The sequence below is a fragment of the Vulpes lagopus genome, chromosome 13 (assembly GCF_018345385.1).
Source record: "Vulpes lagopus strain Blue_001 chromosome 13, ASM1834538v1, whole genome shotgun sequence".
NCBI lineage: Eukaryota > Metazoa > Chordata > Mammalia > Carnivora > Canidae > Vulpes > Vulpes lagopus.
This window is the reverse complement of record NC_054836.1, coordinates 21182886-21194762: the sequence shown is the minus strand read 5'-3', so window position 1 is coordinate 21194762 and position 11877 is coordinate 21182886. Positions and strand designations below refer to the sequence as shown.

Genomic DNA, 11877 nt, shown 5'->3' with positions numbered 1-11877 from the left:
TTAGTTATAAATTCTTATGTCAGAGACAAACGAATGGAATTTCGATAAAGAGGACCAAGATCTCCTGAGGTTATACATTTAAATTTTCCCTTAAAATTCCGACCTATTTATTTTAGCAGGGTCTATCTTCCGTGGGTGGGGGTGGGGGTGGATCTTCGACCTCCACCGTCCCAATACGCAGGGCCGAAACCAAGCAGCCTCGCAAGTACGTTCTGCACTATATATTCCTGTTTGGGACTTAGAGATAAACAAAGATTCGGCTTCCACGGAGATTTGCCAGGGAGGTTGCCTTGCTACCTCCCCTTCCACAGGCCAATACATCCTAGGATGGTGCAGAGGGGAGGCCCTTCGGAAAGGAGGCGGCTCAACAGAGACCTGGGGGGCGCGGCGTGCCCGTCCTGGCGGGGGTCCCGGGCCCCGGAGGAGCCCTGGCACGGCCGCCAGGCTCGGCAGCGTCCGCGCAAGGCCGGGGCCCCTCGGGCCCGCGCGGCGCAGAGGTCGCGGCCGCCGGACAGCGCAGCTGGGGTCACGTGCGCGCGCCGCCCGCCGCCCCCGGCCCGGCCCGGCCCGCCCCCGCCCCCGCCCCCGCCCCGGCCCCAGGGCACAGGCCGTCGGATCACGCGCGCCCCGGCGGCCCCGGGCCGGGCGCAGCCAATGGGCGGGCGGCGCCCGCATGACCCGCGCCGGCGGGAGGGCGTGGGGAGGCAGGCCGGGCGCGCACGCTGCCGGGCTGACTCGCCGCCCCCGCTGCCGCCCGGACGAGAAGCGAGCCGCCGGGGCCCGCGCTGCCGCCCGCCGCCCGCCGCCCGCTCCCGGGGCGAAGCATGGCGGCCGCCAAGGTAAGCGTCGGCCCGTCGCCCCGGGGCCGGGGGCGCGGGGGGCTCGGCCGTTCACGTGCAGCGCTGGTGCAACGTGGAAAACACGGGGCCGCGGGGCCGTCTGGTGGCGGCGGGAGGATGGCGGTGACCGCCCCCCCGGGCTGCGCGTGTGGCCCGCGCGGGGACGAAGGCCCGACCTGGCGGTAGAAACTTTGCCGGCTGAGCCCTCCCCGCGGCCGCGAGCGGAGTCGGGGCCTGGTTGGCGCCTGCGGACTGAGCCGGGGTCGGCCTGGGACGCCGGGCGGGCCCGGGCGGGGCGGGGCGGGGCGGGCCCGGCGTCCTCAGGCCCCCTCGGCCGCCCCCGCGCGCACCTGCTTCCCACCGGTAGTCGTGGACGCGGCTTCCCTCCTCCCCCGGCGGCGCAGCCCGGGCTGCGGCCACGTCCTACGAGGTCTCGAAGGCTCCGCCCTCGCGCGGGTGGGAGGTCACCTTGACTTCCGTTCCCGAGGCTCTTGGGCAGAGTTGGGCGGACCCCGGGCCTCGTGCCGTCCTCCCGCCCGCTGCCCGCCCCATCTGACAGCACTTACGTGCGGCCCCGGCCCCGGCCCCGGCCCCGGCCCCGGCCCGGCGCGTCCGAGAGGCTTCTCTTCAGAAATGACAGGACAGATTGTCCCGGGAGCCTGGGACTCTTGTGAAGTCGTACTTAAAAGGATTTCTGCGTAATGTGAATCATTCACGAACCCGGAGGAAGGCAGCTCCGACAGCTTGACCTTTCCTCCTCCACCGCTGTTTGAAACCTGGACGCTATTTTCAGTCTCTTTGGACTCCATTTCAACTCTTCTGACCGAAGGCCATATTTCGTCCCAATCACTTGAATCATTGGAATTTATTGCTTTTAATTGTAAGTTCAGGAAGGCAGCCCCTTTAATCAAGCCTATACGGCTTCTTAGTTCATTTCAAGTGCAGCGAGCTTAAATATACCCAGCATCTCCAGCATTTGTCCTTAATCAAAACTCTGTGATAACCCTCAAGAGGAAAAAAAAAAAAAAAACCATGGCCAACACATCATATTCCTAGTTATTCAAGCAAACTAATCACATTTGCAATGGAGATTGTAAGCAGACAAATATATTTAAATATTGTTCTGTGACTTTAGTTTCTCCGGGCTCCCCACATTTGCAGGCTTCTTCCTGATCCTAGACTATATGGCCTACATGACTTTTTTTTCTTTTGTCGTAACTCTTGAGTTCCATTCTCAGGAGTGCCATCTTGGGTGTGTGCATGAGTGTGTTTATGTGGATCTGTGTAAATGTATGGGTATATATAACTATTTTACATAGATTCTTTGAGGATCACTGGTACTCATTTTTGGAAACCACATTAACTCTTTCAAACCGAGTAGCCCTCAACCTTTTCTTTTCGTTGGATTTGTATGCTGTCAGAGCCCAAGGCTTCCAATGAATCCGTTCCCTCGAGTGACTTCTTCCACCAGAATAGGGGAAAGTAGATACTCCTATGTATTTTGTATCTTTATTTATTTATTATATCTGCAGATGGATTAAATAATTTTACTTAATCTGGAGATAAAATAATTGAGGAATGTACCTCTAATTGAAGTATAAGAAAAGGGTTGTTGACTAGCATGAAGTAAAATAAGTGATGTGGAAGCAGATTTGACTTTTTGGTTGTATCTTTATGAAACTGTCACATCATGTCAGTAAGTGCAGTTGAATTTTAGCCAAGTATGAGACGGAAAATGAAACATTTCATTTGTGGTCTTTGGGAACTTGTATTTTTGTTTGTTCATTCATTTAGCCTCACCTCTTTTCAGGATTTTTGATGGCTGTCATATATACACATATTTACAATCCAACAAGACATCAAAATCAAGTCAGAGAAGATGAGAAAAGCAGGATAAAGGGAAAGTAAGATGCTGCCAGGACTAAAGTTAGTGGAAAATGAGGATGCACTTGCTAGAGGTGACTGAATTTTCTAGCAGCTAAAGTAAAGAGGAAATGATCAGTGAGGTCAGTTACTTGGGAGAGAGGTCTCCTTGTACTGAGGGTGGTTTCTCCCCATGTCCTTTTAAATGCTGTGAGCGAACTGCATTCAGCACTAGCACATGATCACAAATATATGTCCATGGGTTCCATAAGGCCATTTCTTATAGTGTCACTTCACTGTAGCTCAAGGGCACTGCAATAAATGTCATCTTAAAAGTTCCCCAAATGAGCTGTGCTAGTCAATCTGAGTCTAAGAATGTGTCTTATTTGCCTTTGAGCGCCATCCCTGTGGGGTGATTCTGCTGGGCAGGCCAAGTTAAAGGCTGTGCTCTTTGCCTTCTCCTGGAGTGCAGTTATTCCTTGTGGCTGTGTTGAACACAGAGCTATAGGCTGCACAGTCTCATTTAGAAACCTGGCTGTAGGATTGACACCCTCTCTTAAAACTCGAAGAGAAAAAAAAAAAAAACCCCAAAATCTTGAAGATCTTGCCTAGGAGAGAACCTTCATTATCAATGGAATGTCTTAGAGCTTGGGCCAACAATCTGAAACTCAACAGTTATGGGTGAATTCTAGCACTCACTGTGGTGGATTATTTGAATATTAAGCAGATTTGATATTTTCTGGATGAATTTAGGCACACCTAGGAGTTTCTTGATCGATTTATTCTGAGTTTCCTTGTTTTGTTTTTTTTTTCCAGATGTAACTAATTGTTCATGTCCCTCTTCCTTTGAGTAGTTAAAATAGGAAGGCCAAGAATCTAGTCTTTCGCCTGCTTTTATTTTGATTTCTGCATGAAGGCTTCTGCATAAAAACAATGCAGAAGGTATTTGTTTTTTCACGAAGTAACATTGATCTAACTCTTAGGATTTTGAGACAAACTCAAAAAGCTTCCATTTTCTTGTTCTGCCTACTTTTGTAAGAATAATCCTTATGGGTTCCCTTGCTATTGTGGTAAATGGTAAGTGATCTGCCTGTACTATTTATGTTCTCAGGACTTCTTTTAAAACTTACAAGCACTGCCCTGCATGTATTAAAATGTAGATGAGTCTTTTGGGGCAGCCTAGGTGGCTCAGCGGTTTGGTGCCTAGTGCCGCCTTCAGCCCAGGGCATGATCCTGGAGACCTGGGATGGGGATCCAGTCCCACGTCAGGCTCCCTGCATAGAGGCTGCTTCTCTTTCTGCCTGTGTCTCTGCCTCTCTCTCTCTCTCTGTGTCTCTCTCATGAATAAATTTTAAAAAAATGTAGATGAGTCTTTAAAAATACATTTCATGCAACTCCACAAAAAATGCATTATTAAAAAGTAGTGATAGAGGGGAAACCTCTCCTTTCCTCCTACCCCTCCCCGCAAATTTCGTTGTAGCAAACTTTCCCTCTTGGTCATTGGTTAAATTTGTACATTAATAATGATGAAATGAAACTAAATGAAACTGTTAAAAGTTAGAGAATGCTCACTTGCGTTCAGGCATGAGAGATGTTCAGATGTAAAACTAGACATGGACCAATAATTTGGGTAAACTAGAACTAAAAGAATGAAGAGGGAGAAATTTGGAGACAAAAGCATTAATAGCAATGAAAATTTGGCCTGTAGGACTAGTACACGTAGTATCAATATTCCATTCTTGGATGAATTGTTGCTATGTTCGTATTGTGTTGTTTCTGATGTTCCAAACCGGGCTAAAGTGAGGATATGAAAATGACTTGGTTTCTCTTTGGCCCTTCAAGAAAACCACAGCCATACTACAGGAGGATCCTCTCATTGAGATGTCCTAAGTAGGGTTAGTGCCATAATAAGGGCTATGGGAGCATCAGGGAAGACCATTTTTATGGGGTAGGAGATGTAGCAGGAATGGATGGGGGGGGGAAGAGGAAAGATCCATTCCAGTGATAAGATACAGCAAGTGAAAGCAGGGACATGACATTATGTGCCCCATGTAGGAGTTAGATGGTGATGAAATCAGAAGAGCAGGAGCACTTTCTGAGTGCTTACTAAGTAAGAGATCCAGCCTAATTGCTTTTCAAAATCTTTATTTATTTATTTATTTTAATCTAAGATAGTCACACACACACAGAGAGAGAGGCAGAGACATAGGCAGAGGGAGAAGCAGGCTCCATGCACCGGGAGCCCGACGTGGGATTCGATCCCGGGTCTCCAGGATCACGCCCTGGGCCAAAGGCAGGCGCCAAACCGCTGCGCCACCCAGGGATCCCGCCTAATTGCTTTTCATTAGTAATTTACCTAATGCCTCTAGCAGTCCCTGTGAATTACATGTTATCATCCCTGGGTTACAGATAAGGACTCAGACACCAAGAAATGATGTGAGTGGCCGAAATGTGGATTATTAGAAAGGGAAGGAGTTGGAGTTCAGATCCAACCAGTCTAGCTTCAGAGTCTGCTCTTACCCAGTACACCAAACAGTCTGCTTGGTAGAGGGTAGAGTGTATGGGAGAGAGGGGAGACGGTTTGGGAGGGAAAATTGGGTGCTTCAGTATAAACCAGATTTTTATTTAAGAACCTCTTACATACTGCCTACTGTGTGCTAGGCACCTTCCCAAGTGCTTTACAAGTAACTCATTTTCATACTATCAAGAAGTAGATGCTCTCTGTTATTGTCCTTATTTTATAGGCGAGAAAACTGAGGCCCAGAAAGCTTAAGTAATTTCCTTAAAACTCTATAGTGATTAAGTGATACAGCCTGGATTTTAACCCTGCCAGCCTGTTTTCAGAATCTGTGTCCTTAACCTTTCCTCTCCCCTCCCAGGCCTTAAAAAGAGTTCCATTTGCAAAGGTACGGGTGAGAATTCACATACCATCGGTTATGCACATGTACATTTCCAGGCCAGTAGTTTGTAGCATATTTGGACATTCAGTTTATGTTTTGTGGCAGTGTTTATTTGTTAAGTGGCTTTCAAACCAGATTGCTCAGGTCAAGAATTGTGATAACACTTTTTTTTAAAAAAAATAGCTTTATTGAGATATAATTCATTTAAAGTGTACAATTCAGTATTTTTCCTGTATTCACAGAGTTGAGCAACTGTCAGTGTTTTCATACACCTTTGTGAAAATCTTAATCCAGTGTTTACCACTTAGGACTTGGACGGTGTATTTAACCTCCATGTTTTTCTCATTTATCATCTATAACAATGTCCTCTTCAGCGGTTTGTTAATGAGGATAAGATGTGACTTGAGTTTATTAAGGATAGTCTTCAAAAGGGAAGTTTCTCTTTTATGGTGAAAACTGCTAAGTATTTGGTGTTATTGCATTGTAATAAAGCAGACCAGTTTTTGTGCTAGATATGAAGGAAATAAAATTTGAGTTATTTTTATGCTATTATGATGATAAGTTTCTGGAGTTACACTGAGGTTTGGATTTACAGTTGTGTGTTTTTTTTTTTTAAGATTTTATTTTTATTTATTCATGAGTGACAGAGGCAGAGACATAGGGAGAAGCAGGAGAAGCGGGTTCCCTGCAGGGAGCCCAGTGTGGAACTCAGTCCCAGGATCCCGGGATCATGACCTGAACAGACGCTTAACCACTGAGCCATCCAGGCGCCCCTGGATTTACAGTTTCTTAAATTGATGGAGCTGGTGAGAAATGAGGTTTAAATTTAAATAACACAGTGGTTCTCCTTCCTCCCCATCAGTCTTGTTCCCTCTTACCAGGTAAAGAAACAGTCCCAGAAAAATTTGTAATTGGTCCACATTCCGAGAAACCCTTTTGCTTTTTGTACTGGTGTTAGGTCAGGGTTTCTTAGCACTTTGTAGTCTTCTGGACAGGTATAAAAATGCTTATGCCTGGGTCTCACCCAGAGCTTCCAAGGTGTGGCCTGAGCCTCTGGGTATATAAAAGTTGCCAGGTGAATCAGGTGTGCTTCTGAGGTTGACAAACACATACGCTGCTCTGGACTGTTCTCATGCTCTTTGCTTCTGCTGATCTTCCATCAACTCCTCCTTGGGGTCAGGAAAGAATGCAGTGAGGTCAGTGAAGCTCATGGGTGGGAGGTCAGTTCAGGAGAGAGCTCCGTCAGGATCCCTACAAGTTTCCTCATTTCATGACACTTTCTTTTCAGTTCTTCTGCCCTATATCACTTTGGTGCTTAGGCATCACATTTATACAATTTTGTATTTATCTTAGAATTTAGGTTTGATCACCAAATTGATTGAAAGCTCCTTTTGTCTCCAGTGAAGTGTCAGGGGTTTTCTTTGTCAGGAGGTTCTTGAAGAGGGAAATGTTACTGAGTAACCTTGGTCCTGCAGCCTTTTCCCTGGTGGACCTGGTTAGGGCCCATGTGCTTGCTGTCACTGTTCCTCAGATAGGACACTCACCTTCACAGGTGTTGGTCAGCCAATAGAGAACTGGTAGGTGCTGGTGGGGGGGGGGGGAGCGGTGGGAGGGGTTGAAAGCCAAGGTGTAACATCTAAAAAAATCAGGGAGCACGTCTTTTGGGATCTGGAGTTCTTTATAAAATTGCTGGAGGGTCTCTGACTCCTTCTGCTTCTTTGAACTTTTGTCCTATGTCCAGCCTCCGCTTTTGTTAAGTACTTATGTGGAATCATTCTGCCCTGAGTTTTCCACTCTCTGTGAGGATTAGGCCTACTGAGCATGATTTCTTCCTACCCTACTTGCTCAGCATTTGCTGCTTCATAAGCACCCATCCTTCCTGCCATGATGCCCTTGGGTGCCTTTGGGTAAGTTTTGGAACAGAAGAATGTGAATCTGCAGATATGTGTTGGTTTTACTAGGGAGGAGGGGGGATGTGCCTTCACTGCAGTGATATAATTCCTTTAGCAATGTATTTAACAGCAACTGAGCAAGCCCTATTTTCGTGGCCTGTTTAACCAGACCCTCTTGTTGGGTTAGATTGGCCCAATTAATGGTGGCTCTGGCCTGTTACCTCAGAATTATTCCCAGTGGTTGATTTGTAGCATGGTGGTCTGGTTTGTTGATTGGAAACGTTTACAAGATAGAGTACTCATACTCAACCATTTCCTTTGGAAATTTGCTGCGCAGTTGCAGGAGTGAAAATAAGCCCGGATGGTTCCTTTTGACTCTAGGTGCTGACAACATAGCAGAGTTGGCAGTGTTGAAATTCTTAGTAATTTAACCTAAATAAACCACTCTATTTAATGACTGTTATTAGGCTGGTAGCTTTGTCTTGATTTCCACATGTAGTCACAGTTTCCACATGTTATCCATGAAAATTGTTGACTTGATATAAGCGTCAGATATTTCAAGATACACTTACTGTTCTATGGTAAAATGTCTTTTGCATAAGACTCGTGCAATACAATTTGTAAGAAAATTGTATAAGTAAATATAGGGGAGAAAAAGTTTTCCTGGACTCTCCTAGGGTCCCTGGCTAGATCTGAAAATTAAATTGACCAAACAAATTGACAGGAAAAAAAAAATACACTTTATTGAATTTTTGTATGTCCACGGGAGCCTTCACAAGAGAATGAAGAGCCAGAGAAGTGACCAGGATAGGAAACTTTTTATTCCTCTTAGACCAAGAGTGGGTTTGTGAAGAATTGAGAACAAGTGGTTTGGGCCAGGAGTAGTAAATGGTGAAGAAGTTACTAGAACATAAGGGTTAGTTTAATGAGGTTTGTTTGTACAACTTTCTGGATCCCCAATTCCCCATCTCTGGTGATAAGAATGTCTTTCCTCCTCCTGGTACAGGGGCAGTACCCTTCACACGGGAGTTATATGACCCTTCAGGAAAGAGGGTTGTGCAGAGGTCAGAGTGACCTTCCTGCTCCTGCTGTTATCTCAGACTCCTTTGGTCTTAGGTATTCTATATGCCAAGGTGCTACATTTTGGTGCAGTGTGTCCCGAGCCCCATCATAAGCCTGATTTGAGGCTTGTAGCCCCAGCTGCCTATTTAGCAGTTTTTTTTCCAAGTTAGACATGTGGTTTTCATCTGAGTGTGGTCACAGTTGTAGGTTGAGCTGCAGAGAAGCTGCGGAGATTTCTTAAGTGGGAAGAGGCTGCAAAGAATGTTTTGCCTATTTATTTTTAAATCAGTAGCTCTGGTTTAGTGAGGAGCTAGGCAGGCAGGAGTAGGTTGTATGCCCACTGCTTCCACTGATGGTGACAACTTGGACAAGTCTAACTTCTCTAGGTGCTTAGCATCACACTATGGAAAACAGGGACCACCTGTGACATGTATGCTGAGCAAATGCAATATAACATGTGAAAACACTTTGGGAATTAGGAAGTGCTATAGGACTGTCGAGAAGTCTTTGCAGGCTGTGGGACATTTCTACCTAACTGAAAACCGGGGGACTTACTTGAACAAAACTGTGCTTTTCCTAACCTTGTGATCCATTCAGTATTCACTCTAATGGGTAGCCGGCGTGGCTGCTTAGCCACATGCTCTGAGTAGTCTTCCTGGAGCTTTGGTATTGGAAGCTTTGGTCCAGCAGCATTGATTTACTTGAGAGCTTGTTAGAATTGCAGTGTTTTTGGACTCAACCCAGGCCAAAGATGGTGTTGCATCAGAAGCTGCATTTTTAACTAGATCCCCAGGGGACTGTATGCACATTAAAGTTTAAAGAATATTGGTCTGGAACTCTCATCACTGTGTAATTAAATGTAGCTGCCTTCCTAAACCCAAGGGTGCAGCACCTTTTGAATTGGTTGTAAGTTGGTCCAACTTTTTGCAGATTAAATATGTAGTGATAATATCCAGTATAAATTTTAGGGTGTTAGAATTAATTTTGATTCCACTTTGGGGTCAGGGTATTATTTCTGGAACACATCTCTTAATCATTATTTGAGGGAATGTATGATTACAAGGGTTGCACTTCTATTTCTTAACTACCCACCCATAGTTAGAGTGAGTTCCTGAAAATGAATTTGTGCCTCTTCTCTTTTTTGACATTCTCTCCTAAATGGCCTCAGTGGCCTCACTCTGAAACTGTTGGCCTGTCCTCCTTATTTCTGGCCACATGGGGACCCCATGTCCTACCCCTTCTTCTTGCCCATCACACCTTCTATCAGCTTTCATGATATGATGTCCCCTCTTAAGGGGGCCTTTTAACTCTCACTTTACTCCTGTATTCTCCTTTGTGGGCTTCTTTTTGTCTTTCTGCTTCTCCCTGAAATGTGGGTGTCCCAGGTAGGGTGGTGATGCTTCCCTCTGAAGGGTGATGGCTTCATGTCTTTCTCAGTCCGGGTAGCTATCTCAAACAGCAGCCTTGCATTTGCAGCTGTTTGTTGGAAATCTCACATTTTCTGCCTCAAAGATATTTCCAACTCTGCTTACCTGGAATTGAATTCATCTTGTTGGTCATTCTTCATTTGCAACCTGCAACTTAACTTTCCTACTGGTTAAAGTTTCTAGGTAACTCAGCTAAGTACCTGTTGTGGGCAGCCAGGAGAGGCCATCAGCAGAAATTTGGAAGTGGACAGAGAGATGGGTCCAGTCAACCCTTCTGCCCTCGAGCAGGTGTGTCCTGTCTCTTCCATTTATGTCCAGGACTTTATTACTTTTTAACTACAGTGTTGCTGTAGCTTCCATGCTGGTCTTGCCTGTGCTCTGTTTCCTTCACTTTCCTCTCCATTCTGCTCAGATCTGTCAAAGGCATCTTCTAAGTTGGCTCTTATTGCCGTGCTAATAGCAGTACTGTGTTCACATGGACAGCACTTAACGGTTTTTTTTTTTTTAATTTTTATTTATTTATGATAGTCACAGAGAGAGGCAGAGACATAGGCAGAGGGAGAAACAGGCTCCATGCACCGGGAGCCTGATGTGGGATTCGATCCTGGGTCTCCAGGATCGCGCCCTGGGCCAAAGGCAAGCGCCAAACCACTGCGCCACCCAGGGATCCCGACTTAACGGTTTTTAAAAAGATGCATTCAGGTGTGTTGTTGATACCAACCATCTGCTGGCTCATATTGTACTGGGTTTACCCCAATGAGTAAGATATTGGGCGTGTTTTCAAGAACTCACAATCTACAGGGATTAAAATAACCAGATAATATGAAGACCCATGCTTCGTTATTTTATCTTTATAATCCTCGACAGCATAGCAGGGAAGGTAGTGTAGCCTCGTGTGACAGGGAAACAAGTCTCGGAAAGGTTATGCAAATAACAATGGGAGCATGTTACATTTATTTAACAAAGTCAGGCACTGTTCTAGGCACTCAGTACAGGAAGTAATTTCATCTTCTCAACAATCCTATGACATATAAGTGTTGTTCTTATTACCATTATACAGATGGGCAAACTCATCTGAACCGAGTGTTTAAGTGTCTTGGGGAACAGAGAGGTGAGATGATTTGCCCAAGGGCATACAGCTTACAATTGGCGAGCTAAGGTTTGAAGACAGGCAGCCTAGGTCCGGAGTCCAGGCACATAACCGCCATGTGACATTGTCTTCTTAATTTTTCCATGTTACCCAGTGTAGTTTTTCATGTTCCCTACAGCATAAAACTTAATCTCTAGCCAGCTACCACCTCCTTGGTCTTGGCTGTTGTCTCACTTTTCCAGTATGACCTCACACTCAATTCCCTTCTGATATCCTTCACAGTGATTTGTGAAGGGGACTCCTGTTCACATCCCTTGCCATAAAGCTATGGCAGCAGTGTAGCTCCCAGGGAAAATAATTGATTTGGGCAATGGGCTTCAGCAGATGCTAAAACTCTTCAGTAAAAGACTGTTGGAATTCCCATTATCTCACAGTATCTCCTTGTAAATTGCTGATGACAGAGGGGGAAAAAGTACCTGTACAATGAAGGGCTCTGCCTCAGTCTGTGATCTACTTTAACATCATCAGGAAGTGGGACAAGCTGGCATTGCCATACCACTGATGTGATGCAGTGGGAAGTATACAACATGCATGACTTTTGGAGTATTCTTGCTAAAAATGTTGAATCTGAGTCTAATCATGGAGAAACAATCAAATCCAGAAAGTAGGATTTTCTTTAAGAACTCTGGTCTGATGTCAATGTTGTACATGAGAAGGCTAAATTAAAGAAGACCTCCAAAGAGACGTGACAACCAAATGGAGTGCTTGAACCTGAATCCAAAATAAACAAAACCGTAAAATAAA

The 11877-nt window shown here is 45.7% G+C and overlaps 1 protein-coding gene across 2 annotated transcripts in view; it reads left to right on the top strand.

The window, feature by feature from the left end:
• The first annotated feature begins 688 nt into the window (after nt 1–688).
• Nucleotides 689–11877, top strand: part of SLC25A13 (solute carrier family 25 member 13) — a 185364-nt gene continuing 174175 nt past the window's right edge. For both annotated transcript variants that reach the window (XM_041727316.1, XM_041727314.1), the window contains exon 1: nt 689–839. In XM_041727316.1, coding sequence (XP_041583250.1) covers nt 825–839 — 15 coding nt within the window. In that variant the 5' untranslated portion in view covers nt 689–824. The remainder of the gene's footprint in view (nt 840–11877) is intronic.